General features: G+C 36.1%; 1 protein-coding gene across 3 annotated transcripts in view; it reads left to right on the forward strand.

The window, feature by feature from the left end:
* Positions 1-24,356, forward strand: part of KIF5B (kinesin family member 5B) — a 33,874-nt gene extending 9,518 nt beyond the window's left edge. The window contains exons 4-26 of one of the 3 annotated variants that reach the window (XM_015619107.2): positions 249-353; positions 750-798; positions 1,100-1,155; positions 1,269-1,356; positions 2,766-2,890; positions 4,389-4,493; positions 4,886-5,031; positions 6,787-6,935; positions 8,340-8,533; positions 9,438-9,506; positions 10,604-10,810; positions 12,550-12,693; positions 13,346-13,534; positions 14,378-14,495; positions 14,815-14,876; positions 14,986-15,095; positions 15,276-15,377; positions 17,413-17,473; positions 17,578-17,649; positions 17,828-17,932; positions 18,424-18,640; positions 20,323-20,452; positions 21,802-24,356. In XM_015619107.2, coding sequence (XP_015474593.1) covers positions 249-353; positions 750-798; positions 1,100-1,155; positions 1,269-1,356; positions 2,766-2,890; positions 4,389-4,493; positions 4,886-5,031; positions 6,787-6,935; positions 8,340-8,533; positions 9,438-9,506; positions 10,604-10,810; positions 12,550-12,693; positions 13,346-13,534; positions 14,378-14,495; positions 14,815-14,876; positions 14,986-15,095; positions 15,276-15,377; positions 17,413-17,473; positions 17,578-17,649; positions 17,828-17,932; positions 18,424-18,640; positions 20,323-20,452; positions 21,802-21,808 — 2,610 coding nt within the window. In that variant the 3' untranslated portion in view covers positions 21,809-24,356. Of the gene's footprint in view, positions 1-248; positions 354-749; positions 799-1,099; positions 1,156-1,268; positions 1,357-2,765; positions 2,891-4,388; positions 4,494-4,885; positions 5,032-6,786; positions 6,936-8,339; positions 8,534-9,437; positions 9,507-10,603; positions 10,811-12,549; positions 12,694-13,345; positions 13,535-14,377; positions 14,496-14,814; positions 14,877-14,985; positions 15,096-15,275; positions 15,378-17,412; positions 17,474-17,533; positions 17,650-17,827; positions 17,933-18,423; positions 18,641-20,322; positions 20,453-21,801 lie in introns of all 3 variants that reach the window. The other 2 variants (XM_015619108.2, XR_004500539.1) reach the window with 2 other exon arrangements.
* Positions 24,357-24,728: the final 372 nt, after the last annotated feature.

Raw genomic sequence — 24,728 nt, forward strand, 5'->3', positions numbered from 1 at the left:
GCAGGATGAGAGGCACAAGAATAGTATCAGTGTTTTGGGATTGTAGTAGTTTGGGAGAGTTCTGAGGCTGTTTTTTCCACTTTTGGGAAGTTCTAGGGCTAAATGGATAGTTCACTTTACTTCATAGAGTAAGTGCATCATACCTGTCAGCATTTTGTCTGTCAACCTGAACCAGATGTTTTGTGTTTGAATACTGTTTGTAATGCTGGATTGAGTATGAATTTTTTGTTATATCTTGTTCTGTCAAGGGGAAGCTTCATGACCCGGATGGAATGGGCATTATTCCAAGAATAGTGCAAGATATTTTTAATTATATTTACTCCATGGATGAGAATCTTGAGTTTCATATTAAGGTAAACTTTTCTTCATTTTTTCTTTAATCTGTATTAAAACTCAGAGGTAGTCTGTGGGTAAATGGATTTTTTGTATCTGTTTTAAATGCCTTGGAATAACTTGGAAACCTGATAACCTGAGTTATTACTGAAGTAACTGATCTTTTCCTAAAGAAGAATTGTGTTAACACTTTAATTTTGTTCCGTTGAGCATTGATGGGACCTATGCTGATAACCTGTGGCAGTGATGATAGTGTTTGAAACTTCTGATCAAAACAGTAACTTTTTAAGGGTGTATTTTAGTTCAGCCTTAAGAACTTGAGCTGGATGTAGTGTTATGTGGGAGGATTGTTCTGAATCTTTGTGATCAAGAAGAATTTTTGCCTTCTGATGTATCTCTTTTCCTCTTACTTATAGGTGTCATATTTTGAAATATACTTGGATAAAATAAGGGACCTTTTGGATGGTAAGACTTTTATTTATATTAAACGTATAAAATAAATTATTCTGGAGGGACATATTAAAAACACTTCTATGTTACTTAGGTATTCATTATGCTAACAGCCTTTGTATGATAAAGGTACATAATAATGGGAAAGCATGGAGCTCATCTACATGATATTACTAAAGCTACAGTGGTGGTGCTTTCTTACATGTTAAGTTTTTGTCAAGTGTTGCTGAGAGGTAACAATTATGACTTGGGCGTGCATTGTATCCAGTACTTTTCATTCAGTTTTGCCTTAGCCTTGGAATGTTTTCTCTTCCAGTTTCAAAGACCAATCTTTCTGTTCATGAGGACAAAAATAGAGTTCCCTATGTAAAGGTGAGCATCAGTTTGATGGATTTTCATCTTGCACTCCTCTAGTGTGCATCATTTACTTGTGCCTTGTTGATGTGGTGTTATTTTTCACAACCCCCCCCTTTTTTATTCCAAAGGGTTGCACAGAGCGTTTTGTATGTAGTCCAGAAGAAGTTATGGATACTATAGATGAAGGAAAATCAAATCGTCATGTAGCAGTTACAAGTAAGTATCATCTTCTGTTTCCTTTTAGTGATTTATCTATTTGTTTCTGGTATACCTTAAAAAAGTAGGGAAGGCACAAATAGTGAGCTGAATCATTCAGATTTTTGAAAGGGTCTGGCATAAGCAGTTTCAGGATGTCTCAGACACAAGTATTTCAGTTAATTTCTGGTTAGATCATGTTTCTTGGACTAGGATTGAAAGGAGAAAGTCATCAGTGAGAACTATGCATCACTGGAGAAAGAGGTGTAGTTCTGCTTTAGGAATAGTGCAAAATCCCAGTATGTGGAATTTGTTTCAGTTAACCTAGAAATCTGTCATGTGGCTCGTCCACAGTTTGATCATTCTGTTACATATTCTAAGAGCAGCTGATCAGAATTGCGACCTGCTGCAGATTTAAGCAGCATCCCAAGATCCCAAGATTTTTGGCTGTAGCATGCAACTGGGTTGCAAGGAACCATGTCATAGGTTTCCAAATTCCCACAAAAAGCTGGACTTGGAAATGACAGAGGTCTTAAAGAAGACAAGGGAAGATGTAGGTGCATGCAAAGTAAGACTTGAACTCTTAGCAACTGAGGTGATTGTCAGAAGTCTCAGAGCCAACTTGAGCATGTTTCACAATCTTCCTATGTCGAGTTCTTTATTCAGGAAGAGTTACTATACAGTCCTTAAGAAAATATAAGTGTTCTCTTCTAATTTCTTTGGTTAAGGATCAAAAACAAAAATACGGTGTTCCTTTTAAGGAATGTTTCAGTCTTGTAATTTTGTTTCATTGCTCCTAAGTAAGAAGGATCAAGTGGGAACTGCACTAAAAAAATTTGGATAGAATATTATTTTGTGTGCTTCTTTAACATCAGTAAGCTGGTACTTTTAGAACTGAGAGATTTATAGTTAAAAGGAAGAAGAAATGGGCAGATGTTCTCATTCCGATTGCAGTTTGCTTAGATTTTGTTACTTGATTAAAATACTTTAAATTCAACAAGTCTTGTTTTCTCTTAATGTTTCAAAGGAGAGGGGGCAGTACAAGACAGGGATGAAAGGCTGTGGATAGTTAAAATTTTCACAGAAGGATAAAATGAGGTCCACTGGAAGTCTACAAAAGACTCTCCTATCAAGACTTAAATATACTTTTTGTTCTAATAAAATAAATTAATGTGTGAAATCCATGGTTGGCAAGCTAGCAAAGCTGATGAGTGAACTTATGTGATATTAATAGGAGCCCAAGGGAAAACTGGATCTTTCTTACCCAGTTCGGTGATACCATTGGTTTTGCTGCCTCTAGGTCTGCTGTCATTGAGAGATTACACTATACAGCTTCATTAGCTTTGGATCTCTCACTGCACTGTGGGAAGGTGTTGTTTTAAGTGAGAGTGTTGTAAAAATCTTTTTGACATGTTTGTTTTGAATTATAGATATGAATGAACACAGCTCCCGAAGTCATAGTATTTTTCTTATTAATGTAAAACAAGAGAATACTCAAACAGAACAGAAACTAAGTGGAAAACTTTACCTTGTGGACTTGGCAGGTAGTGAGAAGGTAATTATAAGTTTCTTTTTCTGCTCTGAAACTCTTTTTTCTTTACAGTCACGTATTTTACATTTGTGTAATACTGATAGTTCAGTTGTCATGAAGGTGACATTGAGGTGTGTTAATTTTCACTTGGAAACATGGTTCCTGTATCCTAGGCTGGCTTGGCTGTTAGATACTACCACTTGAAGCTGATCTGCATTTCTGCAAGTGAGGGTTTGTAAATCTGGACTAGGATGGGGAAAGAGGGCAGAGTTCAGTTTCAGTATCTGTGAGTGTAAAAAAAAAAAAAGCATTACAGATGTGTGGGTTAGCCAGGTACAGGAATAAAGTTTCATGGTTGTGGAATACCTGGGTTTTCTTATGTAGTGATACCAAGCTTGTTAATTTGAAATTCTGATTAACATTGGTTGACAACTTGCATTCCTATATTGGTAGCTTAAAGCAGGGAAGGAAATAGATACTGTAATTAGTCTTCTAAGAGCTGGATTTCTGACATTCTTTTCATCTTTGCTTCTGTGTTTATCCCTGTCTTTGTCTCCAGTTTTTTCAGTCGTTTCTGCTTGCTGTGTTTTTCCTTACATCATTGTTCTATGACCTTGTTGTTGTCTCTGATCCTATGTTTATTCTGAAATGTGTTTCTTTAGTCAGTCTTTTTTTCTTTCAAAGAAAAGGGCTGGGTTGCAGGTCTCCTTTCTCTGTAGTTCCTTTACGTGTTTGTTTCAAACTTTACTTTGGTGCATTTCCCCAGTCGCTTTGAAATACATGGAGTTTCTAATGCCTTGTGTTAGTTTAAACACAGGAAAGTAGAATTGTTTAATTGTAGTTATGGTCATAGCTTGGTGGAAACAGTAAAGGAAGGATTATAGAAATGTAATTCAAATTCAGTCCTTGAGGCAAAAGAGGTAAGGTAAATTGAATAGCATCAGGTCACATTTTTTCATGTTTCTGCTGATACCTATTTAAGTTCCTAGAGCATTCATGTAGGTCAGATTCAGCCTCTAAAATCTGTTCTCACAGATTTCTGCTTGTGAAAATTTTCTGCTGTATTTTCCAGGGATAGTAGTGGTATGTGGTTTGGTTGTATGGTTTGTTTTGTTAGGGTTTTTAACTGGGAGAGGTAGTTTGGTTTTAAGGATGATCTGTGGACAAACTATTGCTTATTTACTTTAAAGGAGTTCAGTCTTTTTTTACAGACTTCAAAAAACTTTTGTAGTTGTTAATTTGACAGAAGTTATTAACTATACGTTTATCTGCTACAAAAAGATGTACTTTGCAGGGAGAATATTTAGTTCTGTTAAAAAAATGAGAAATGTCTTGAGATACCGAGTTTTGAATAAGAAATTAATAATGAGTTGGGAAAAGGGTCTGAGAAAGAGTTGGCTTGTGTGTACCTCATAAAACTGTGGAGAATGACTTGTAAGTGGAGAAATTACCTAAGTTTTCTCTTAAATGTTGAAGGTATTTTTTGAAGATGCATTTAGTAATGTTCTGAAATATTGTATAGGTTAGTAAAACTGGAGCAGAAGGTGCTGTGCTGGATGAGGCCAAGAATATCAACAAGTCTTTGTCTGCTCTTGGAAATGTCATCTCAGCACTGGCTGAAAGCAGTGTAAGTGTTCTCTTTTGTCTTTTTATACTTAAAGGTTAAAAGTTTGCATCTCTGACCATATTATGCAGAAATTCCTACCAATCTCAGTGATATGAGCCAGTGCCTTGCAGGTGGCCATTACTCTTGTACTGTATCAACAGTAAAGATTAATAAGTTATATTTAATGCTGAGGGACCCAAACATCATACTGAAAGTTTCCTTGTGCTCTAAAAGTTACCAAACCTAGAAATACAATTTTGTCATCCCATGCATCTTCAGTCTTATGATTTATGAATTAAAGTAGAATTTAATGTCTTTCCAATAAGGTCATACCTAGCAAAAGTGTAGTTCATATTTCAACAGATTAAATTTCTGGAAACCCGTGACTGATGATTTAACTTTTTTCTTGGTAGACATATGTTCCATATCGTGATAGCAAAATGACCAGAATCCTTCAAGATTCACTAGGGGGTAATTGCAGAACCACTATTGTTATTTGCTGTTCTCCATCTTCTTACAATGAATCTGAAACTAAATCCACTCTTCTGTTTGGCCAAAGGTGAGTAAATGACTTAATAGGAATAAGTGCAGAATGAGAAATTGTAAGGTACTCTATTAAGATTCCTGAACCAAATCAATTAGAATAATCGCTGTTTCTGTAATTCTTCAGTGTATATATGGCTAAGTGTTGTGATCTACTTTATATCATAGTATAGATCCTTATTAAAAATTAAAAATTCTTAAACCAGCCAGGATCCTGAAGACTGTATTTTCAGGAGAAGCATATATTTTGGTTCAAAATGTGGTTTAATGTATAATTTTGGGAGGCTGTAAGTACTTCCCTGTCCCCTGCCCTCCCTAAAGTAGAAGAAGGTAGGAAGGAGCTTTCCCCTGCTAAGTTGAATCCCCTATTTGCTAGAACAGCCTGTCCTGGTCTGTATCTAACAGTCCAGTAAACTTAGAAATGATACTTGTAAATTCCTGTGACATTTGTAACTGAATTTATACATTCTCATTTCCAGTGAAGTATTTAGTTAAGTAGCTCTTCCTTACCACTTCTGTTGTTGTTGTTGTTTTGTAATACTCCAGTTCTTGGCCACTAGGTTGAATTACATCATTTAGTGGAGCATATTACAAAAACAGTCAATGTTTTGCTAGTCCATCTGGTCTTTGATGTTAGTGTACTTCTTCCACTTCAATTCAACAAGATAGTTTCCTACTGGTCTTCTCTGAGAAGTTTTATATTATGGAAAATAGACCAGATTAGAAATCTGACAGAATATGAATAGTTAATGAGAATGGAGTAAAGACTCCAGTCTGCAACAGTGGAGGTTTTTGGTTTCCTTTTAGAAGGTAGGTCTTTTATTATTTAGTGAATGAGCTACTAGAAAATGTCTTCTAGCTGCAGCTATGTAGTTTCACTGCCTTGCGTTCTTGATGTCTTCAGGAGTTAACAGAGTGCATTCATATCTCAGCCACCACAGTTAATCCAGTATACTAATTCAGCTTTCTAGGGATGTGAAATTTATGCTGAAACCCTCAGCTGTAGTAACTGAAGGGTATATAATAGTCATATAATATAGTAGAAAATCATATCTCTTTTAGTAGTAAAGTCTCCCTAAGATTTTGAAGTTAGTACAGGGCAAGGGAGATGTTTAACTGCCACTGAGTTTTTTCCTGTTCTGAATTTTGGAGTGGGATATTTAGTAGAAGAGCAGACGAGAAAACTACTGAGATTAAGTGAGGTATGGAAGGAGCACTGTACATTTCTTCATGAGTATGTTACCAGTGCCTGTAGTTTTGTCTCCAAGCTTAACTTAATGGCATTTACCTGAACGTAGAAACTCATATCTGCCATTATCTAAGTAGCTTGTAACACCTTTTTGGTTAGTGGAGATACAGTAACTGAACTTCTTGGTTGAAATGAGCTGTTTTTTAGATAAGCTGGATGGTTTGCATGCTAGAAGTTTATCATCTCCACTGGACAGTGTTTGCTAGATGTGGAATACTATCCTTTGTTCAAAACTGTGCAAAGCTCTCCTGACCTCAGTTCTTTCAGGTGAAGGTGTGCAGCTTAATTTTTCCAACTCGGCTTGAGATTTCTCAGCTTTGCAAAAGTTATGTTGCTCTGTCCTTTTTAAAGTTGTATCAATACAATTGAAAGAATAGTAACTTGACAGGGAATAGAAAAAAGGTTTTGGAAGAGATGGGAAAGTTTATGCTTTCACTAGTGATATGTGAGCATATTATTTAGTAACCTTTAATTCCTTTCTTTGAAAATGAAGTTTCAGAGCTTTTTCATTTCTCTGTGCAGAGCAAAGACCATTAAGAACACAGTGTGTGTCAATGTGGAGCTCACTGCAGAACAGTGGAAGAAAAAGTATGAGAAGGAAAAAGAGAAAAACAAGACTCTGCGTAACACCATACAGTGGCTGGAAAATGAGCTCAACAGATGGAGGAACGGTGAGAAGCAGTAATATTATTATTCTGCAAACTTTAGCAAGACAACACACACTGAGTTAGTCTTCAGGCTACCAGAAATAGTTAAGAGCACTACTCAAGGCCATAATAAGGATATTAAAGCTATAGTATTAAGTCAACTTTGGAATATGATATTTTCCATTTTATTGCAACTGAAATAACTTCTAATAATCATGTTACGACAAAAATGTCTGAAAGTGTATTCCTGTTAGATTGTTCAAAACTTGGTTTTCTAGCAGGACTAGAGTTACATACATTGTAAAAAAAATTATTTTGGGGGACAAAAAACTGATATTATTTGTAAGTGCAGAAACTATGTAAAATGTTTCCTCTGCTTTTGGTTTGGGTTGTGATATCAAAATGATATCACAAGATCTTGCCCTCATTTAAAACTCAAACATGTGAACAGGCAAAAAACCCACCCAAACCCCAAAGTTGCTGACAGTACAAAATGTCTGCCTGTTAATTCTTCCTGAATGATTAACTTCTTATCAGTTCAAGCTGCTGGCAAAATGCAAGTTAATAACGAAGCCATAAATTCAGGAAAAGAGAACATAGGTCATACAGATATATTTTGGAGTTTGGCAGCTGTAGAGGATGATTTTGCAATCTTGTAGACAACTGCACCACATCTTGATACAAATCTGAAAAAAATTGATTTGCAGAAGTAGGTTCGGTAGGATGTGGGTGGGGGGTTTTTTTTGGTTGGTTGGTTGGTTTTTTTGTTTGTTTGTTTTGTTTTGTTGGGTTTTTTATTGTTTCATAGGGCTGGTATGAGGCCGCACCTGAAATGTCAATATTCTGAAAAAACTAGACTTAACATGAGATACTGGACAGTTGGAAAGACCCTGTACCTTCCAAGGACTGCATAAAATCTTTTGAATAGAACACTAAGGAATTTAGTTTAATTTACAAGAGAAGTACCTTGGCAAGTGTCTTCTTCTCTGTGAAGTTAGCGTTCTCATCAGAAAAAGCTTTATGAACATAAAAGGATAAAAGTGTAACTGAAAATATTTTAAATCAGAAGGAAAGCAATGTAGAAGTAAATATGGCTGCCTAGTAAAATAGTGCCAAGGGGAAGAGATATTTTTTTGTCTTCTGGGAAAGTTAGGTGACTTTTTAGAAGATAAGATTTGATGTGTAATTTTGAGCTCATAGGAGAGTAACTGGACAAAATAGTGTTTTGTGGTAAGCAGGAAATAGTTTGGATGATCCAGTGGTCTTTTTTTTTTTTTTTTTACCAAGTAATCAGCTGAACTCAATTGCTTATTAACTATTATTAATTATTAATAATATTTTTAGTAGAAAATATGTAATACTTCTTAAGGGTAATTTTGTGGGAAATATGTCATGGTGAACTATACTAAATTTAAGTGTACCTTTAAGGGGAGACTGTACCAGTTGATGAACAGTTTGACAAGGAGAAGGCCAACTTAGAAGCTTTTGCAGTGGACAAGGATATTACTGTTATTAATGATAAGCCAGCTACCACAATTGGAGTAACTGGCAATTTCACTGATGCTGAGAGAAGGAAATGTGAGGAAGAAATTGCCAAACTTTACAAACAACTGGATGACAAGGTATGCCATTCTTAATGTAAGATTTCTTGAAAATATATTTTGAGCTATATTACTGTGTAATATGTCCTCAGCATCCTCAGGAGGAGAAGCCATGGGCCAGATACAAAACTCTTCACTCTTGTGACCCAAGGGAATGGCCTGAAGTTGTGTCAGGGGAGGTTTAATTTGTATATTAGATAAGGTTCTTCATCCAGAGGGAGGTTGAGCATTGGAACAAGCTCCCCAGGGAAGTGGACACAGCACTGAGCCTGACAGAGTTAGAAAAGCCTTTGGGCAATGTTCTCAGGCACAGGGTGTGACTCTCGGGGTGTCCTGCACAGGGCTGAGAATTGGATTTGATGATCCTGATGGGTCCCTTCCAACTCAGCTTATCCTGTGACTCTGGATTTAATTTGCCAGTGTTCATTTGTTAGCTCAGTTTAAGTATTTACTGAGAGTGCTTCCTCTTAATTCTGATTAAGAGAAATGAGTTGCCTTATCTAGTACAAAGGGAGTACAGTTTATTAGTTGGAAAAAAATGGATGTGGGAAAATGAGTAATTTGAAGAAAAAATTCTTTTCTTTCCATGTTTTGGATGTTTTATTTGAAATAAATAATCTCAATTTTAAGCAGTATTACTGTATTTGAACAGAAAAATCTTTTCATTATTAATTATTTCTTGGAAGTTAGAACAACTTGGAGAAGACTTGCGAAAGCACAGGTATATGACTTGTCTCTGAAACGTGGTGTATTACAAGTACATGGCAGGTTAAGAGCCTAATGAATCAAGCAGTGAAATGAAAATGTTTGTTTTTTACTTTTATTGCCTTGTTGTTAATTAATAATTATCTCAGAATAGGGAAAAGTTAGATTATTTTTTGTGAGTGGTATTTGTGTTTAATAAACAGTCTTATTTCAACTGCAGGATGAAGAAATTAATCAGCAGAGTCAACTAGTAGAAAAACTGAAGACACAGATGTTGGATCAGGAAGAGGTGTGTTTTGCTCTTGCACCTTTATTTTATTTTCATTTGTCTTTCCTTTAAAGAAATTGAAGGTATTTGGAATAGGTCACAGTTTATGACAAGGGAGGAGAATGACAGCTTACTACTGCACAATAGTTCTTTTCTATGCCTTATCTAAATGTTCTGCCTGTTCATTCCTCCCACTTACACTGTGCTGATGGCCAAACTGAAACCAGTTTACTTGGTTCTTAAGTATCCATGAAGATTGAAAATATTTTTTGCAAAGACAGCAGCAGTTGTCTTCCCTATGCAAAGTTAGCTGATTGTCAAAACTGAAGGTAACTTGATTTAATGTAAAAAATCTTTTTTAAAGTCTACTTTGGGTCAGTTGCTATACAGAGAGACATGAGAGAGGAGGGGAATGTATTGGCCCATAATGAAAAAAAAGAAGTATGTGTAAATTCAGACCATACTTGCTAGAATATTCTATTTATTTGCATGTACATGTTGCCAGGGATATAAAATAATGGGGGAAAATTCCTATTAATAGTGAAATTTCATTTAGCTAAAACGTAAGAAAAATTATTTCTCTATAACACAAAGATTTAAAGAAATGGTTATCTTTTGTGTACGTGTTCAGAAAGAAATGGGTCAAGGACTAGGAAGTTGGAGCTACTGTTGAATGTAATTTAAATAAATAAATCTGCTTTTTTAGCAATTGTACCCTTTGTCTAGTTATTCTTCAGCAGTTAACAGAATTAAAATGCTGGAAGTTTAGTTCCCTAGACTGTTGACAATTTCAGACTCATGAGTAGTGTTCAGTGGCTTTCTTGTGAACTTGCAATATTCAATGTGCATTTCTAGTTTCTGTCCTTATATGTCTTTGATTGTAATCTCTTCCATTTTGAAGATATTTAAAAACTTAAAGACCTGTGAATATGGATGGTAAACTTAGCTGTTCATTGTATTCTATTCTTAGTATTCTTATTGCATGAAGCTAGTCACTAGGAATGCAGATATAAGCTATTGTAGTAGCTAGAAGCATTAATAAAATTCAAGATATGCATGGAATTTTCTTCATGTTTATTTATTGTTGCATTTTTATTAAATCGCTACCAATATTGCAGCTTCTGGCATCAACCAGACGGGACCAAGACAACCTGCAAGCAGAGTTGAATCGCCTTCAGGCTGAAAATGATGCTTCTAAAGAGGAAGTGAAAGAGGTGTTACAAGCCCTTGAAGAATTAGCTGTCAACTATGATCAGAAGTCTCAGGAAGTAGAAGATAAGGCAAAGGAATATGAGCTGCTTAGTGACGAACTCAATCAAAAATCGGTATGAAATTGGGATAAGAAATTACTGACCATCTTCAGTGTGACTTTGCTTGCCTTGCTCATATTTCTTAGTCATTTGAAAGTATTTCACAAGGGAAAATGAGAGCCTAAGTCTAAAACTTTTTCATTTTTTGGGGAATGATTTTCTAAAACCTGTAAATTTAAGAAAACACATACAGTGATTGTTGACCTCGATAGCACTTGTCTTTTTAGTGCCAACTTTCTAGTGGCATTTTTACTGCCTGAAGAGTGTTCAGAAATATCCTGGGTGGCAAAACATAGTACTTTCATTACATTCTGGTTTCATTTGTCTTTCTGGTGCAGTTGGGGAAATCCTGACTTAAGAATCTGCTTCTCCCAATCTTGAAGTTGCAATGAGCATGCTACAGCTTTTCTTGAAAGGAGTGTGTACTTGCCTGCTGTGTGTATGGAATGTGAGATAACCTACCTTGATGCCTCCAAAAATAAGCAGTTTGGTTTACTTTCTGAAAGGAGTAGTTGAGGATGCATTCCAAAAGATAACGCTGGTTAAAATACAGATGCAGCAACAGTATCAAAGAATACTGTGCACCTCCTTACATACTTGCAAAGTTTCTGAACTGACTGACAGGTTTGGTAGCCAGTTATTTGGCAGACCTCAATCAGTTGTAAGCAGTTAATGCTCTACCCAGTATCCTAAAATTCTAAGTACTGGAAAGGACTGGCATGTTTGCTGGCATTGCAGACAATACGAACAGCACAAGTCTCACTGTTCTCTGTTCTTGAAGATGATAATATGAGAGTCTGGGTCTTCTAGTGACTGTGGCTTTCAGTTTTCAGCTACTAAGATATGACTTGGTGGAACACTAGTAATAGAAGTTCACAATATCATGAAACTTCTTATTAAACTTCTGACTATTCTGAGCTGAACAATCTTTACTGGTAACTTGTATCACCTGAAGGCTGGCCAAAAGCCAGAGAATCTGTGGTCTTATAAGTGGCATTTCAAATCTGTTGGAGTGTATGTGGAAGTGTATGGTTTGTTTTTTGCTGGGCTTTTTTGTTTGCTTTATTGATGTACTTTTTAATTATAGGTAGTGATTCTAGATAGTATAACTAACATCCATTGAGTGTCATGAATAACTCAATTTGAAAGAAAGCAACTGTTCAGAGGTGTCATAAAATTAAGATATCTCAATCTGGCACTGCTAACTCATGCAATAACCATCCTTTGGCATCTCTTTCCTGCTGTAAAACTGCTGGTGTTTTTTTAAAACTGAACAACAAATAAACAGACTTTTGAGCATGTGAGCTGCTGAGCTACAGCCACTACAAGCACAGCAGCTCAAACCAGCTGAAAAAGTGCTCAAGAACGTTGTGCTTGTGAAATCTCAGTACTGGGAGAGTACTCTCATTTTTTGATTTGCAAGTAGGAAAGAGTTAAGAGCTCTGCAGATAAAGGTGAAATTGTTTTCATTTATCAAAATGTGGTGAGAAGTGTTGAACTTGCTGTCCATGTTCCCTTTTTCTATAAATGTGATTCCCTGCAATATTTTATTGCATATAACTCTAAATGCTGTTTAACAATGTTAACACTAATTTTGCTGCAGAGTTTTAAGAATGGATTTTGTGAGTTGAAGGTCTCTGTCCGCAGTACTTTTTAGTTCTTTCAGAAGAAATGTTAGTGCTCTATAAATAGTATGAAACTAGTTCCAAGAACAAGAGTGTGTTTTGTTTAACCAAGGGTAACTTTTACTATAGGTCACTTTAGCCAGTATAGATGCAGAGCTTCAGAAACTTAAGGAAATGACCAACCATCAGAAGAAACGAGCAACAGAAATGATGGCCTCCTTACTAAAAGATCTTGCCGAGATTGGAATTGCAGTAGGAAATAATGATGTCAAGGTAAGAGTTAATCACTGCTGTCTTCACTGCCATGTATTAAACACATACATTGTGGATAGTTGGGGGCATTTTCTTAGTATGGTAAAAATTATCACCATAGGAAGCTTTATGTATGTTAATAATTTGGACACAAGCTTCTCCATTTCTTATATTGTGAATTAATCAGGTCCCAGAGAGAATTTGATTATGCATAGACAAGGAAGAGCAGGCATGATTTTTTTTTGTCTGAAGCAGTGTTCTCATTCATGTTATGAAACTGCTGTACGAAGTGGTCTTAATCAACAGTTGGAAATCTAATATTGACCTACAGTGACGATTGGGATGATACTTGTATTAAAAACAGGATGAGGACATGAAATAAAAGATAAGTCTAGAAGATGGCCATAGGGCAAGAATGTAAGCAGTATTAGAAATCAATAGTGAATTGTATTTCCTTCTTCAAGCAACTCATTGTCTTTGCGCAAACTTCTAAATAATCAGTCAGAAAACCTAGATACTGAAATGTATCTAACACCAAAAGGTGTTTTTGTTTTTAAGTTCTGTGGTTATCAGTTGAGGCTGGGGACGTGTTCTAGCCATTAAGATGCTCCAGTGCACTGTTAGTTCACTTTTGTTATCTGAGGTTTCTAATGTGCTATTCCATCCTTTCCAGCAGCCTGAGGGAACTGGCATGATAGATGAAGAATTCACAGTTGCAAGACTGTACATTAGCAAAATGAAATCAGAAGTAAAAACAATGGTGAAACGTTGCAAACAGTTAGAAGGCACACAAGCTGAAAGCAATAAGAAAATGGAAGAAAATGAAAAGGAGTTGGCTGCCTGCCAGCTCCGAATCTCACAGGTAAATATATCTCGACAGTGTACAGTGTTCTTTATAAATTAAATTCATTAACCTATCGGGGGAAAAAAAGTTGCAGGGTTTTTTTGGCACCTAACAAAGCACACTGTGAGTGAACAGCCATAAGACTCGGCTGTTTCTTTAGTACTCTCATCAGATTGGATGCTTCTAAGTAATTCAGTGTGACAGAATGTCAGAATTTCTGCAATATATCTGTAGCCTGCTACTGCTTTTGTAGCACTTGTATTAAATACTGGAGCCCATGTGTTCTCCATCACAGGGTTCTTTACAAATACAAGTCTTACAGAAGCAGTTGCTAGTGGGCACTCTGCCTGCTAATGCCCCAAGCTGGAAGTGGGAGAGGTAATAGAGTAAAATTTCAGGAAGTTTGCATAGCAGATTATATTTATTTCTTATGTGAGAAAGGCAATTTTAATGTGATTGTTAGAAAAGTAATGTGATTTCTAGCACTTCTGAAAACTGTAATCTAGATATGTAGTTGAACATTTCTGTATTTTGTTTTTCATACACATAATAATCTTTTTTAAAATCAGGACATGCACATTTCAGGGCAATCTTCTAAATACAGGGGCCTCTTTTGCCTCTGTTAGTTAAAACATCTCCCAGCCAAAAATGTATTTCGTTCCAATCCAGAATAAAGACATTGTCTTAAAGGCTATGTTACAGATCTACTTGAGTAGTCATATTCTTCTCAGAGTCTAGTTGGCACCATTTTTGTTTTGAGATGAGGTTACTTGTTGTGTGAAAAATAAGTATGAACTGTTTATGCAGATGTAATTCCATGGTACCTAGTTCCAAAGCAAATGAATCTTTTCATTCCACAAGCATGAAGCCAAGATCAAGTCACTGACTGAATATCTTCAGAATGTGGAACAGAAAAAGAGGCAGCTGGAAGAATCTGTGGACTCACTTAATGAAGAATTAGTTCAACTCCGAGCCCAGGGTAGGACTTGCTTCCCTATACCACCACCATTTTAACAATACAGTGATAAATAGCGACTTGCTCTGTTCTATTTAGGTTGAAAGGTAGGCTTTTTGCTACAGAACATGTGGAATTAATCTGTGGTAAAACATGTTGGCTGTTTGAAAGAACTGTTATTAACAGGATTAAAGATGTTACTAATTTAATTAATATTTGTGGTGGGAGGGGACTTTTTCGAAGTTGTAAGGTGTTGGCAAGGGAAGGGGGAATTACTGCCATCATGCATGTGATTGTGTAGATAGCTGGCTGAAATGTGTTTTTTGTTCTCTGTCCTTTCTAGAAAAAGTCCATGAGATGGAGAAAGAGCACTTAAATAAGGTTCAAACTGCAAATGAAGTTAAGGTAAGTCAGTTTCATTAAAAAATAAGAAAACCCTAACAATCCAAATCCCTACAGAGTGTAGTCTGGTGGTAACTCAGAGCATTTAATATGTTCTGGTTTCTTCTTATAGCAAGCTGTGGAGCAGCAAATTCAGAGCCATCGTGAGACACATCAAAAACAAATCAGTAGCCTGAGGGATGAAGTTGATGCAAAGGAGAAGCTCATCACTGAGCTTCAAGAGTAAGTACTTGTCATTATTTTAGTGGTGCCAAATGTCTCTGTACTGTGCAAGTACAGAAGCAAAGTACTGTGGAAGGATGTGGTGAGAGTTTCCTCCAGAACCATCCTCCTGTCTTCCATTTTGTTACATTTTGCTGTCTGAGCGTTTCAGCTGAGAAAATACTTACTTTCTGTGTTTAGCCAAAACCAGAAGATGATGCTTGAACAGGAGCGTCTGAGAGTCGAGCATGAGAAGCTGAAGGCAACTGATCAGGAAAAAAGCAGAAAACTTCATGAGCTTACGTAAGTGATAAGGATGCGTTACAGATGTGTGTGGGGAAGACATACTTTATAAACTAGTGGCCTAATATGTTGCAGTGCATCTCACTTTACTGTATGTTTGTTGAAGAGCCCTTCTTGAACATTTTTTAAACCTTTGCACTGTGTGAATACTTAAAATAGGAAGTAAAATTATGAAAGGTATGAAGGCCACAACTGTCTTTTTGTTATTATGCTATGGATTAGAGCAATTAACTTTTAAATTTGCAGCTAAGTATTGCATTCTATAAGACTACAAGAGCCTTCTAACAATTCCCCTGAACTCTTTCTGCTTCTTCTGTTCCCTTACTCTTTTTATAGTTCTTACGTGATTTAACTTGTTAGGTGGCTCTAATTGGTTTATTCTTAAAATTAAACAGTTGCATGCATCATTGATTAACTAAATACAATGTATTCGTGAATTAGAGACTAAGACGTTAGTGTAAAAATGGAATTGCATTCTGATTGCAGGTAAGTATTCAAGTCAAGCTTGAAAACAGTTCTCAGCTTCTAGAAATCTGACCTTAATCTCTTGGAAATCTTACTAAGTGTATAAATTGTAACCCCTTCCTGGCACATACAAATTTATCTTTATAGAAGCTAAGAATACATTATACTTAAAAGTACTTTTTAAAAAGTGATTTTTGGCTATGTTTAAAACACACACAGTGGTTTTCAGGGGCTTTTATCATAGAGTTTGAAGTAATCAGAGGGACCTGACTGGTAACTAAGAAGCAATGTTTGCATTTTTTTATTTTTTTTTAAACATTTTTTTTATTTATCCGGTTTAACTGACTAAAGTTTTAACAGTGCTCTGGTCTTGTAAATCCAAATTATTTTGATTTATTTGTATACCACAATGATTATAAAACTTACATCAGCCACAATAGATTTTCTTGTCTTGTAAAATTTACTATATATAACACATTATTGCTTTCTATTTCAGTTTGCGGGCTCAGGTACATCTAGCATTGACCACTTTAAAGCACTTCCTGTATAGGAACGTTCCTCTTCAAAGGATTTGCAGAGAAGTTTTAAAAATTAGGTTTTTGTTCTGCATCCTCCCCTAGCCTTTTTGAATCCAGTAATTTTCCACTGAATATCATAAATGTGCATGGCAAATGACAGACCAGGAGCAATGCAGATTATTCACTATAATGTTTTTTCAGTTTGAAGTTCTATAAGATGCCTGGAACTACTTATCCAGAGACATCTGGAAAATGGATAGGATAGTGATATTATTTAGAATATTTTATTAGATCAAATCTTTGCTTATTTAACTGTGAACTACTAGGGAAACTAGTAGGAGAAATTTCAAGAGGAAAAGATGCTTCTTTTAACTACTTAACAGGAACACTTCATTTTCGTGCATTCCTTGGCCTCTCTATTCTAATCTCAGGTCATAAGAAAAAAAGTCCACATTCCTTTCCTATATTCTGTCATCTTGATAACTGCACTGACTTAAGAGTTCTGCAAACATTTCCTGTGCAGAAAATGCTTTCACATTAACTGGCAAGACAGCAGCTCTGTACACTGATAATGATCAGGTTATAGGTTATGCTCCTGTACACTGACATTGTTGTTCACGATGCTGGTTTTGCCAACGTGTTGAGGCTAAGGTGTTAAAAAAAACAAAGAGCAATTTTTTAATCTCACAAATGATACTTGTCATCTTGGCTGGTCAGAGCTAAGCTAAGAACATTTGTAGGATAAGATGTCCCCAAATATTCACTCCAAAGCTGACTCTGAGTCTTGTCTTTTACTAATTTATTCATCTGAATATATTGTTTTATATTCAATATTAAAAGTATGTCCCTCTTTTCCTTTTGTAAGTCTCCCAATCCCACCACCCTCATGCTGTACAGATTTCTGAGTGTCATCTACTGGTTATATCTTTAATTTAAGACTTCAACAAAAAGATTTTTTTTATTTGTACCATACAGTGTTTATTACTCTAGTCCTCTAAAACAGAATTTCTAATTTTTCTAGGATATTTTAGGAATAATTCATTCTTTTTTAGGGTTATGCAGGACAGACGGGAACAAGCGAGGCAAGATTTAAAGGGTTTGGAAGAGACTGTGGTAAGATAGAATATATTCCAAGGCAAATGTCAATATTTGTCTCTTTTTTTTTTCTTTCAGAGTTTGTTTGGGTTGTTTTGTTAATTTCTTGTCGTTAACTGTAGGCAAAAGAACTTCAGACTCTTCACAATCTTCGGAAGCTGTTTGTTCAAGATCTGGCTACTAGAGTAAAAAAGGTAATGTGCTGTAGTTAAACTTGTTGTTTCTGAGAATACCGTACGAATTTCAGTTCAGAACTAAATTAGGAACTACAGGATTGTTTATTTGGTTTAATTTTTCTGGCTTGATCTTAATATTCAAGTTCAGGTTTGTACTCATCCTCCTGTCTCCCTCCCCATGCCTTCGTTACTGCAGAGTGCTGAGATTGACTCAGATGATACAGGAGGCAGTGCTGCACAGAAACAGAAGATTTCCTTCCTTGAGAATAATCTTGAACAGCTTACAAAGGTTCACAAGCAGGTACAATGAGACTTGATTTCAAATTTTAATAAAACTACTTCAAATCCATTATTACAGAAGCAATTGCCTATTGGTCGTAAAGTAACTTTTATAAGTAAATACTTCTACATCTTAAGTGTGTCTCTTGATACAGGAAAACTTTAGTCTATTATTTTGTAACAGAAATTAATTAGCTGTTTTATGTGGGTGTATAACAAAATAGCTGCACTTAAACTGAAAGGCATCCAAGTTTGTGTTTAGACTTCATATATGAGTCTAGGGGCTGCTTGCCTGTCTGATGGAAGAGGTGCCTCTGTTGGGTAGCAAGTTCTTCCCCAATAACTGATTTTCAAATTACAGTCTCAATGTCACTGACCTCCAGAGATTTACTAAAAGCTTAAACAAAACTATAGTAACCCTACTGCTTTACCTCTTTAGGGGTGGGGAGGATATTTAGTTAGCTCTCCCTATGAAGAGAGATACCAAGCAAATAATCACTTCTGGTTTTGTAGCTGGTACGTGATAATGCTGATCTTCGCTGTGAACTTCCTAAACTGGAGAAGCGACTTAGAGCTACAGCTGAAAGAGTGAAAGCCTTGGAATCTGCACTGAAGGAAGCCAAAGAGAATGCTTCTCGTGATCGCAAGCGGTATCAGCAAGAAGTGGATCGTATAAAGGAAGCTGTAAGATCCAAGAATATGGCCAGAAGAGGACATTCGGCTCAAATTGGTAAGTAAAGAGTCCCTTGCCCCCTAAAGCTTCATCTGTCTCCTACTTTGTTTTTGTTTTGTTTTTGCGTATGTGCACCTTTCAGCCCTCACTGAAGCTGCACATATCAATGTGATCTATTTTCTACTGTGAGGTATATTCTGGTTAACTGACTGTGTATGGAAGTGGTACTTAATGGTTGTTTGACTTTATATTTATTATAAATGGCTTTGGAAAAGGCTTACCAAGCTTGAATTCTGGCCTGAATATGTTAGATTTCTTAGAAGAAACAGCATACTGCATGTGAGTCTTAATCTCTTACATCATTCAAATTTCTAAGACTGAACAGGTATTTCAAGGCAACAAGAAATCCCTATTTCCGTCACCTTCAACAACAGCATTGACCTGATCTGCCAGGGCAGAGGGGCAGATAGAAACACGCAATATCCAAAGATCTTTAGTTACCTTTTTGATTATTGGTTCCAAAAGATACAGCATCCACAGCCCTCTCTAGGGGAAAATAACAGAAAAACAGGAGTGGGAAGGTGGGGACAAAATAGTCATATTCCTTTGCTCCTCCACCTGCCATTATTCTGTCGGGTGCTGAGGATCGAGAAGGTGTGTGACCTGTGGAGGACTGTGCACATTACATCACAGCTGTAGAACCAAAGGAGTTCAGTCATCAATACACTTCTCTTAAATGTTAATGTGGCTGAAATGAGCATTGCAGTTAAATTTTGCTCATACTCTGCAGGTCTGCAAAGAGCTGTTGCAAAACAGTTACAGTTTTTTGGTCCTATGAAGTGGCAGCTTGCAGACAGGTGCTTTTCTGTCTTAATTCTCTCTCGAGCAGTCTTTAAGAAAACAAACAATTCTCTGGTGAGCTTACCTGAGGTATACAGCCACTTGTGATTAAATGTCTAAATGAACTAGTCATGTCTTCCTGGATATCAGCTTCCTATAAGGCAGTAATTGAGAAGTGTTTCTCTGCTGCAGCTGCTGCCTGTAGGTTCTTTTTTTGCCTACTGAAACTTTAAGTGCTTCTCTTTAATATTACAGAAGTTTGTGAAGTCCTACACATACATTATGCGTGTTCTGTTAAGAGATAAGTGCAAAACTGATTGAAACTACAGTTTATTAAGTGTATGCAGTTTATGAACGACCTGTTGAAACTGTCAAATTTTTACTTTGGCTATAGAGCAAGGTTTATATTTATGTGGTGGTTGGTTGATGAAGTAATGTTATCTGTGGAGTGCTGGTACACAGAACCACCTGCAGAGAGTAACTAGTGACTTCATCAAGTAGATGTGGGAAGGACAGCAAGTATGATGATTCCTTACTGATACATAACTCTCAGGGAGCTGTCTAGTGTTGTCTTATTTGAGTTCTTATTGCCAAAAAATAGGATTCATAGAAGACAATACATTAGGTGGGCCAAGTAATTGTTTTGAAGATAGTCTTTATCAGAAACGTTGTGAGCTTTAACAGGGAACAATAAAAGCAAAACCTTGTCTATTTTCTAGGGTTTGTTGTTGATGACACTAATCTGTTATGTTCTCAGAATGCCATCCCCTATAAACTTGTTTTCTTATTCAAAGTGCATCCAGTTGTGATTATTACATTTGGTTAGTGATATCAGTAAATTTTAATAATCCAAGGTATTGTTGTGTATATATTTGTAAGTCACATTTCTTGTCATGCAGCTAAGCCTATCCGCCCTGGCCAGCATCCAGCGGCTTCTCCAACTCATCCAAGTGCAATTCGTGGTGGAGGTGCATTCACTCAGAACAGCCAGCCAGTTGCGCTGCGTGGAGGTGGACGGCAAGACAAAGTGTAAGCTTGTCTTGTAGCATTTTTTAAAATGTGTGATCAAACTACTTTGTATTAGGTTTGTTACAGTTCATTCTGTGGCATAAAGTCACTTGAATAGTCAGATTAACTCCTCTTTACAGAATGTTATAGCCAATGGAATGGTGTAATGTACACTTGACTAAAGATGCTGCTGCTTTTCTTCTAAAACTGTAAAATGGTAATTCTCATGATGTTCTGCAGGAGTAGAACAAAATGTGGGAACAATCAATTGGAGATTGTTACCAGTCAATGACAGTACCCACTGTCTGGGAAAGGAGTGGACATTTTAAATTCTTTTGGCTTTCTTCAGGAAAACATTCAGTGATGAAATAAAATTTATGGAATTTTTACATGTTATTTATTTACTTTTCTGACTGTGCTTGCACACTGTTTCATGTGTCAATGATTTGGCATTATTTAACAGAAGAATTCCTGTCCTCATCCAGTAAACTTAAAATGTTAGCCTTGCTAAAATGTAGTTACAGGAATTGAAATTAAATGTGCACGCACTTTAAAATATCTCTGATCTCCAAATTAATTACATATTGCATGGGATTTAATATGTTTAAGTTGCTTCATGGAATCATCTCTCTTTTTAATTAATATCTGCTTTATAGTTGGTTGAGCTGTTGTTCACCTAACAGTTTTGCTTTAGTTTATATTCTCTGTTGTCATCTTCACTTTTAAACGTGTCTGTAAATGTCTTCCGAGAGATTCCCTTAGTTAATTATCTGTATCTTCAGTTTGAAATACATCTAAAATGGGATGGGGTACTTGAACTGTACTGGGTGTTCCTCTTCTGAAGAGCTTCAGAACATCTTATGTGAATCTTGTTTCTATTTGTTTCTTTTTGTTAGCTGACTGACTTTTCCAAGCTTTCTCTCCAATTCAGAGAAAACTGAACTGTAGTACTTGTCAAGGTACCTGGTTCAGTAATGTCTCTTAGTAAATAAGAGATTGAACTCATGGGTACCTCAACCTTGAATAAAATTTGCCTTGAATGACCAAGGAGTTGCCACTAGCCAGGAAAAGCAGCAACAGTCATAGGAAATGGAGCTAGACTATAAGTGTTTTCTGTCTGTAATGTTTACTCCATTATTGCAGTCAAGATTGCATACCCAGTCAGTTTGCCATGCTGTAAATTTGGTGGTAGCAGACAGCATTACTTAAATACTTTGTGATTTCTTATTTTAAAGTGGGTTTTTTATTAGCACTTACCTCAGCGGTTTAAGAACTGGGCTCTTAAAGGACATGTAAATAATGACATGGTCTACTGTAATTGAAAATAACTTTGCATTTTTTGGCTTAACTCTGATTTTTTTCATTTGCAGTTGCTGAAAAGTAAATGCAGCGTTGAGGAGGATTGGATATTGTGTAGAGGGAGTCATTCCATGACAATAATCTCTCCTTTTGTGGGGACTGTAGGATTATTTTTTGAAAATTGTATAAATTATACCTGGCCTGTACAGCTCTTCCCCCTTCTACAAATTCTGCTAACTGATTCCCAAAAAAAACCAACTAGAGTGCAATTTTGGCGTCTTGAAAAATGACATGTTACTTAAAGTGTAGCTCTGCTTATTACACAGTTTGTCTTTCATGTCTTAAATTTAGTCTGCACTGTGCCAAGCTGAATGTACGTTGAGAAAATCTTAGTTCAAATTTTCTAGCTTAATTTGTGTACATCTTGTTGTCTTAGGGAATGTGCAACAGTGTTTAAGTATACTTTGATTTTTATCACTTCACATAACACTACATGTCCCACAGAATTAGGGCGGCACTCTACATTACAGTTTCTCTTGGGATGCTGCATAGAGCATTGGAACTAACTGTGTTTGTACAGTGTGAGGATCCTGAAGTGCCGATGACAGCTGCCACAAGGCGCCGTGACACCACCCACCTAAAGAGTTCAGTATGACCGAGGCTCTGTAACTTACCGAATGCCCAGCCACCGGGTGACTTAGAATGAAATACTGTGCAGTAATAAGAGTAAACCTGAGTTTACAAAAAAGACTTGGCAATGGATTATCCTATCTGTCCTGTTCCTGGTTTTGCACAAAGTACAGTCTGGTGGAGTGAAAACATTCTGCTTCATTCTGATGAGCCTGTCTCTCCATTTGTCTGCATCTGCGATGGTTCACTTTCGCTATTTTGTAATAGTGAAATGAGGGCAGTCTGAGCTGTAACTTTATATTCCACTACATACAGTACTGGAATTTTTGGCTAAAATTTTAATTTTCAGTTTAAACTTTTTCAACAACAGGCCAATGAATTCAGATGCATAAATAAAAGACACAACTTTTTAAAACTGATGTATCCAGAAATGCCAGAGGCATGTTGAAAATAACAATAAAATAAAGTGCTACCCTGAATTGTATTTGTAATCCATTTGTAAGTAGGTATATGAAATGTCCAAAGTAGTAGTTGAATATTTTTCTTCTCTTTGCAATAAAGTCCTGTAAAGTGGCTAACAAAATGAAACACGGGGTTTTGATTGATTTTTTTTTTTTTTTTTTTCTTTCTTGTTGTTGTTGTTTTGAGCTCCGGTACTGTCACTGAGCTGAATCCGGGGTTTAAAGTTTTATAGTATAATTTACTTAACTTATTCATAGGATTTAGCCACTATAATTTTTAGAACAGCCTTCTTCTGTATAGAAACTAGTTACCAGGTCTTTAAGAAAGAAGAAACTTAGTATTGCTGGAAAAATTCAATGAGTTTCTCAGACCTGGTTGATACAACTTTTTGTTCTGGCTTGAGTTTTTTGCTGGGTATTCAGTTATTGTGGAAACAGTAGAAACTGTGGCTGTTCAGACGGAAAATCACTTTCAATTTTTATATTTTAAAATAGGCAAAATATTTATATTATGATGAAGTATAGCAAAATTTTAGACCTTGAACCACTTTTTTTCTATATCTACAGTAGTCTGAATTTTTAATAGCTTGATTTTTAAAGGTTGAGTGTATCAGTTGGAAATCCCACTATTTGGAGTTTTCAGCTTTTAAGAGTTTTCTTCACTAAGGTCGCCAAACACTCCAAACTTGCAGTTGTTTTAGAGCACAGTTGAAGGCAGCATACTGAGGGGAAAAAAAATAAACAACAAATATTTTGAATTAAATTTCTCATCATGGAATCAGCACTGTCCATTATCTTTCTCAAAGTTAACTACAGGTTTTCAGGCCTTCATTTGTTAATGTGCAATCATAAAAACAAAACAACACACTCAAATGAAGCAGGATTTTTTTCTCATGCCTGTGAATGGGGGTTTCATTCCTGTAGGTAATTGTCATGGGTTTTGGTGCTGAAAATTGCTGTGTTTAAAAAGTTAGATTAAATAGTAACTAGTATGTAGCTCAGTGTACATCACCTTTTTATATTTAAACTTTTTTTTTATTTTAAACCTTTTATGAAGTTTACCAAGAACTGCCTCTTAAAATGTAAAAAAATACAAAAAACACACAACTTTCTTTGCTTTCTGGTTTGGCTGTCATAGGTCAGCCAGACAGGACAATTACTGTATTTTGTAAATGAAAATAGTCTATACGGGGAATGTTCAACACTGCTATTTCAACTTGCAGTCTTTGAATGGTTCTTATTTTTATGTTCCTCTAGATCATATTTTTAAAACATGGTTTAGGATAGGAACTTGGTGAAATAATATTTATTTCTGGTGAACAACTAAATTATTTACATAACTTAAATGCTGACTCACTACTGTGTGTAACTCTAAATTTGACATGAGGACAAGTCTACCTGTGGAATCTGATTTAACTTCAGTACACTTAAGATGCATTAAAACAATTGGTTTGGGGAAGACGCCATATAGTTTTAACTTACCTGCATGCTGTAAATGTATTTGTGTTTAAATAAAGAGGAGAAAAACCTTTCAACTTCTTTGTGCATTTATTCCATTTATTATCTCTACATGTGGTCAAATGTGATGATGCAACAATCTTCTTAAGGTGTGCTGTGTTGTGCTTGGGGTCTCCTGAGCGTGGTGCCAGTTGCCTGTATGGTGATGCTCAAAGTTCTCATTTTATCCACATGCTTGGACAGTTGTTTCTAGAATCCATGTCAGCTTGGTTGGAAAGAAATCAGCATGAGTTATCACTTGCTTTGTGAATCTCTCTTTTTTCAAACTTGGTGTCTGCTGATTTGGTGGCCCCTCATTCTTATTGAGAGAGATTAATAATCCATTTCAAGTATTTCTGTGCCTTCTAGACTCTTGTAGGCTTCTTTTCCTTTCCAGGGACTCCTTTTCC

The sequence above is a fragment of the Parus major genome, chromosome 2 (assembly GCF_001522545.3).
Source record: "Parus major isolate Abel chromosome 2, Parus_major1.1, whole genome shotgun sequence".
Taxonomy (NCBI): domain Eukaryota; kingdom Metazoa; phylum Chordata; class Aves; order Passeriformes; family Paridae; genus Parus; species Parus major.